This window comes from Dipodomys ordii, unplaced genomic scaffold (genome assembly GCF_000151885.1).
Source record: "Dipodomys ordii isolate 6190 unplaced genomic scaffold, Dord_2.0 Scaffold113, whole genome shotgun sequence".
Lineage (NCBI taxonomy): Eukaryota > Metazoa > Chordata > Mammalia > Rodentia > Heteromyidae > Dipodomys > Dipodomys ordii.
This window is the reverse complement of record NW_012267329.1, coordinates 2,385,756-2,391,935: the sequence shown is the minus strand read 5'-3', so window position 1 is coordinate 2,391,935 and position 6,180 is coordinate 2,385,756. Positions and strand designations below refer to the sequence as shown.

The 6,180-nt window shown below is 40.7% G+C and overlaps 1 protein-coding gene across 5 annotated transcripts; it reads right to left on the bottom strand.

Annotated features, from left to right (window-relative positions):
- Positions 1-524: 524 nt before the first annotated feature.
- On the bottom strand, positions 525-5,895 carry Zbed5 (zinc finger, BED-type containing 5). 5 transcript variants are annotated; one of them, XM_013028793.1, is made up of 3 exons: positions 5,681-5,895; positions 3,842-3,957; positions 525-2,829 (listed from the first exon to the last, which is right to left on the bottom strand). In XM_013028793.1, exon 3 carries the CDS (start codon positions 2,595-2,597, stop codon positions 591-593), a length of 2,007 nt encoding a protein of 668 aa, XP_012884247.1. In that variant the 5' UTR covers positions 2,598-2,829; positions 3,842-3,957; positions 5,681-5,895; the 3' UTR covers positions 525-590. The 5 variants fall into 5 exon arrangements, with proteins under 5 accessions (XP_012884247.1, XP_012884246.1, XP_012884250.1 ...); XM_013028792.1 differs by having other exon boundaries at positions 525-2,798; XM_013028796.1 differs by having other exon boundaries at positions 525-2,798; positions 3,842-3,905; positions 5,681-5,696.
- Between the last annotated feature and the right edge of the window lie 285 nt (positions 5,896-6,180).

Genomic DNA, 6,180 nt, shown 5'->3' with positions numbered 1-6,180 from the left:
ACCGGCGCCTGGCGTGAAGCATCTCCTTTAGTAGAATATTCTGCTAGAAAATGGAGACACAGCTGGATAAGACTTGCTAAGAACTTAGTGTAATAACATGGAAGAATCATTGGTCCAGAATTTAGCTGAGACAGACATATAAAATATAACTGTATAAAACAGGATCAAAACAGAAAAATAAACAACCTTGATAACACCTACGGTAAATTAAGTTAAAGTATTAAACGCAAATAGAGTTGTCAGAAAGCATGATGGGGACAGTTTTCTGAGACCTGAGAATACAGGACTATAATAAGCTTTCCAAATGTCAAGAAGTTTCATGGCAGTGGAGGGTGGCAGGGCAAGCATTGTTAGAAATAAGAGCAGGGATTAGATTTTAAAGTGTTATGGAAAAGACTTGGAATTTTATCTTGTCGATCACCATTTCCCAGTTTATAATCAAGTTTTCTTAGTGTAAAGAAATGCCAATAATACCATATTTGAAATTTTTGACTTAGTTTTCTTAAGACCCCAAATACCAGAAATGAAGTAAATCATCTTTTATTTTCATCTTACATTTGTTTATCAAGTGACATGCAAAATGTTCAGTTTTAATGAGAACAATGTTTTTGTGTCTTTTTATCACATATCCGTTTAATATTGGGTGTAATGTTGCTAAGTCTGATTCGCATATGAGGTGCAGCATCAAGTCTTTTCCTGTATTTTGTTTTTGTTGCAGCATAATATGAAAACCCTGTTTCACACAGGTGCATTGTAGCAAAAGGAAGAAGTACACGAACTGCACGTCTTGCAATGTTTGGATACTCTTGAATTAGGCCACTCCAAAAGTCATTTAGTGAAAGTTCACTGAAATTTTGTTTTACTTGAGAATCAGATGTTAAATCAATCAGGCTCTCATAGTCCCGTGCTACTAATGAGGCTGGTTTAACGGTTACTATAAATGGGTTTCTAACCCAAGCGTTACTATCATTTGTTACAGGAAAGTATTTTAGAAGGGTACAACGCAAACCCTTAAGGTGCTGCATAATGGCACTGCAAATATCTTTATCAACTGTAGAATTAATTTCAGCCAAAAAGTCACTGAGTGTAGGAAAGCAATCAAAATTTTCTTCTTCCACAGATGAGGCCCAAAATTCCAATTTTCTTAACAACGAGGACATTTTATCAAACACCGTAAAAACTGTAACATTTTTCCCTTGCATTGACAAATTAACCTCATTTAATTTAGTAAAAATGTCAGCAAGATATGCAAGTCTAAGCAGCCAAGATGAATTTGTTAAACAATCAGATAGTCGAAAAGCAGAATCCATGAAAACCAAGAGTTCACGCCGAAGCTCAAAAAGTCTTACGAGAACTTTACCTCGGGAAAGCCACCTTACCTCTGTGTTTAGAAGAAGTGCTGTGTGCTGAGCACCCATTTCTTCACATAAAATTTTCAGTAGTCGAGATTGATTTGGTCGAGCTTTAATATAATTGATGATTTGTACTGCTTGGTCTAGCACATTTTTTAGAGATGTAGGCATTATTTTAACTGCAAGTGCATGTCGATATAACAGGCAGTGGCTACTGGTACTTTCTGGAGCCACATATTTTATCAAGGAGACAGCCTCAGCAATTTTCCCATCCATTGCCCTAGAAGCATCACTACAAACATCAACACATTTTTCCCATTCAATTTCATGTTTCTGCATAAAACTGTTAATGCAATTGAATATTTCTTCACCAGTAGCATTACTTTGCAAAGATTCACATAAGAGTAGGTCTTCCTCAATAGATTTATTAAACCTATAACGAATAAACACAAGCAACACAGCAAGTCCTGAAACATCTGCTGATTCATCTAGTTGCAGTGAAAACCCATCACAAATTTTCAGTCTACAAACAAGCTCTTCTTCAATGTCAGCAGCTAGATCTTTAATTCGGCGTGCAACAGTACTGTTTGAGAGTTGTACAGCGTCTATTTTTTTACTGTATTGTTCGTCAAACATCCGCATCACCACATCTTTCGCACAAGGTTTGATAAGCAACTCTCCAATAGTATGAGCCTCTCCACTCAGGGCTATATGGTAACTTACATTGTATGATGCTTCTGTAGCACTTTCATTATCTGTATTAACAATTTTGGGTGTTGGGAATTTATTATTTTCAGGTGAATCAAGATGCTGTTTGAAAAAGCTTATGTCTTTGTTCTTATATGCGGCATGTTTAGTTTCTAAATGTCTTCGAAGCTTACTAGGGGCTAAAGAACTATTTGATAAAATTTTCTTACATAATACACACTGTGCATGAGGTGCATCTCTATTTCCAAAGCAAGTAAATCCAAAAGACAAGTAACTTTCATCATATTTTCTCCTTTTTGGTTTCTTACTAAATGTTGTTATTTTATTGGAACTGGACATCAATTTGACCCTGGAAAGCTCACCTTCTGGTCTTTTAGAAACTGAAGGCTGTAACTGTTCATCTTCACTTTGTAATATTCCAATTTTTTGATTGCTTGATTCAGAGACAATTTGGTAACAAAAAGATTCTACTTCTTGTTTAAGACTTCCTTGTTTTAGCAAAAGATCCATGGGCAATGAGTTTGTAGTACAAAACATGGTTAATTTAAACAATGCATCACAAAAGTGTTGAAATTGTAAGACAGGATAAAAAGAAGATGAGAGATGATATATACAGTAATAAATCAGTTAATTTGTAAATGCTGCCTATGCATCAATGCGAAGATGGAACATCACACGTTCGCTTATCAGGTGATCTCTCATGCGACTTCCTGGTGCTCTCAGGTATGGCACACCTTTCTTAAAGGTAGATTATCACATAAAAATAAAGCTATAGAAAAGAGTTTAGTAATCTTAAACTTACATTTAAATAAGCTTCTATCAAAATAAACTATAAAGAAAAACTTGTCAGCATCAATCTTTTTCTCAAAACAGTCAGTTTAGAGAATACTAATATGCTACCAAAAATACAGCAATCATTGAGCTAAGCAATAAATAAGAGTTGATGAGCCTATTTTTAAGAAAAGGATCTTTGGGAATTTATCACATGGTATGTGTTGCAAACATTTTGGAAAGGGCCATACTGCCAAGTTTTTATTTTGTGGGCTATCTGATTTATATTCACCTACTCAACTCTAGCTGGGGCATGATAGAAGCCCATAAACAACAGATAAAAGAACAGATAAACATCATGGCTATAATTTACCAACCCCATATAATATTTCTTGTAGCATTTTGGTAAACTGTGGACCATAAGTCAGACTATATCTCCAGACATAAAAATTACATATATGTTTACATTATCCAAATTAAGACTTAAAATAACGTATGTTTTTACTGATTACTCTGCTTCCATTATGATAGAAGTGAAAACTTAATCATGAACTAAAGATAAGCTCTCATTTTAATTACTTCTCATATAATAAAAAGTGACAATAATAATACAAACTTAAGATCCTCTAATGAATACTAATTTTATTAAGCTTGAGTTAAACTTTGTATTAAAATATACAAATATGTCTATGTAAATATAGCCACTTTTGATTTAAACTTCAATCAAAATAGTTCTATTAGCTGGGCACTGGGTGGCTCATGTCTGTAATCCTAGCTACTCAGGAGGCTGAGATCTGAGGATCACAGTTCAAAGCCAGCCAAGGCAGGAAAAGTCTATGAGACTTTTATCTCCAACAAACCACAAGAAAACAGTAAGTGGTGTCATGGCTCAAGTGGTAGAGTGATTGCCTTAAGCTGAAGAGCTGAGGGATTGCACCCAGACCCAGAGTTCAAGCCCCACTACCAACCAAAAAAAAAAAAAAAGTTCTATTAGCTAGAGGACAGGATACCTGAAATGAGGAATATTATCTTCTGCAGTCACACTTTCCACCTTGGCAGCTTGAAATGCAGACTCTTCAAAAGAATAAAATTAAAAGATGGGGTAGGAAGGTAAAGAATCAAAAGCCTAGAACGAGAAAAATTAAAATTATACATTTTAACAAGCAGAACTAATTATCAGACAACCACTTACCACATTTTAGAACTAGGCAGTACAAATGATTGAAACACAAGATGCCTACCATTTAGTAAAGTATAAATGAAAGCATTTTCATCCTGCTTAAACTTCTAGCAACTTAACGGCTTTCAAAAGCTATTTATCCCACTATCTTCATAAAATATGTATTTTAGCTGGGTGCCAGTGGGTCATGCCGGAGAAACATGGTTCAAGGCCAGCCCAAGCAGAAAAGTCCATGGGACTCTTCAATTAACTACCAAAAAAGCTGGAAGTGGAGCTGTAGCTCAAGTGGTAGAGCTCTAGCCTTGAGCAAAAAAGCTCAGGGACAGTACCAGGCCCTGATTCAGGCCCCAGGACCAGCCCAAATATATATGGATATATCTGTGTAATTTCTCCAAAATGAAATATAATTTTAAGAAGTACATCTCCATTTCAATGTTTTTAAAACTAAGATATCTAAAATGGAATTATTCATGTTAGATGAAAAATATATGCCTTTGGCCATAACCATATTTGTCCTCTCAATAATCCATCTCTATGGCAACTATTTACTGAATAATCATTATTTCCTATGTGCCAGTAACTACATTCAATTCCTCTATGGATTAACTCATCTAATCTTCAAACAGACAAGAACTAGGATATATATGTGTGTATGTGTGTGTGTGTGTATCCAAAACTCCACTTTAGAGATTATAGCCACCTATCTTTTAAGTGAGGAATCAAGAACAGAGCTCCAAAAGCTTGACTGCATGTCCCATGTACTACTACTTGCGAGTTCCTCACTGGAAGAAAACAAACAAGCAAACAAAAAAAAATCCAATCTAGTACCAGGAATTGGGCTGGGCTGAGATCTGGATTGACAATACAAATGCCAGAAAATTAAACTTGAAGCAAGCAGCAGTAAAACCTATTTTGGGGGAATGAAACAACAGTAGGTTCTTCTGCCACAGTCCCAATTTGGATTTGGACAGCAAACCACCAACCAAAAAACTTTGTGGAGTCGCTGGGCCCTCTGACAAGATTAGGCTCCTCCTGCCTTCCTATCAGCACGCACAGAGAACAGGAGGACAATGTTCTCAAAACGCGGGTGTGGAAGGGGCTCCATCCCCACCACTTCTCGGGTGCTTCTCCCAAATCTCTGTGGGCGGAGGACCTGTCCTCCCTACTTTGGGGTTTCCACGCTCCTCCTGGTAGCTGTCCCTATCTCTAGTTCCGGCTACCGCTAGTGACAAGTAACGCGATCCTTTCCCCTCCGCCCTCAGGCAGGGCCAGGAGGGCAGGGTCGCAGTACCGGCCAGTGCTAGAGGCCAAGGCCGGTGGGTAAGGACAGCCCATCCGGGCCCGACATGCAGGTCCGCGCTCCCTCAGCTCCTCCCCGGCACCGGGGCGCGCCACCCGCAGGCCGTCGCGGCCCGGGCTGGCTTCCGGTCCCGGCCCACCCCCGCCTGAGGGCACCCGGACCGACGTCCCGGCGGACCACCTGGAGGAAATCATCTTAGCACCCCACACCTTCTTTCCGACTTCAGCAGCGCTGGGGAGAACGGACGTGGCCGCGGCTGGGCCGCCCGGCAGCACCACGAGCCCCAGCCGAGGCAGCGACCGCCATTTTAGACAGTGCTGAAGGCAGCGGCCATTTCAGAGCGAACCGCTTTTAGCCGCTGCTCCTCACCTTCATCGAGGCCTGAGCGGGGGTCAAGAGCCAGTCGTCGCGGACTGGGGGCGGGGGCGGGAGGGGAGAACGGAGAGAGGGGCGAAAAACGAAATAGGGAGGGAGGACGCAGGGGGCCGGGGGACGCTGTCGGCTCAGCGACACCTACTAGGCCACCTCCATAGACAGCCGGGTCGCTGCTGGCGTGGTCCAGGTCCGAAGATAAATTTGGTACTAAGGAGCAGCCGAACTTGACAATCACCAGGAACGACACCGCCGCGGCCCAATCAGCGCTAGGGATGCTCCTCGCCGCCAATCTGCGTTGAGAAGTGGGGCGGGATCAAAGGAAAGCACCAAACTAGGTTGAGGCGTCGCAGCCTCTACGCTGGTCCTGAGCGTGTGGTGATTGTTCTCCAACTTCCTCGAACCGTTTTGGGTCCAGGAGATAGTTTCGAATGTAGATTCTTGGGTACGGCCAGAGAAAGTAGCGATCCTGTCCGACCGAGGTGGGGGGTCTCCAA

What these genes read in the sequence shown, in the direction of transcription:
- Zbed5 (XM_013028793.1), bottom strand. Translation starts at nt 2,597, where the DNA reads ATGTTTTGTACTACAAACTCATTGCCCATGGATCTTTTGCTAAAACAA.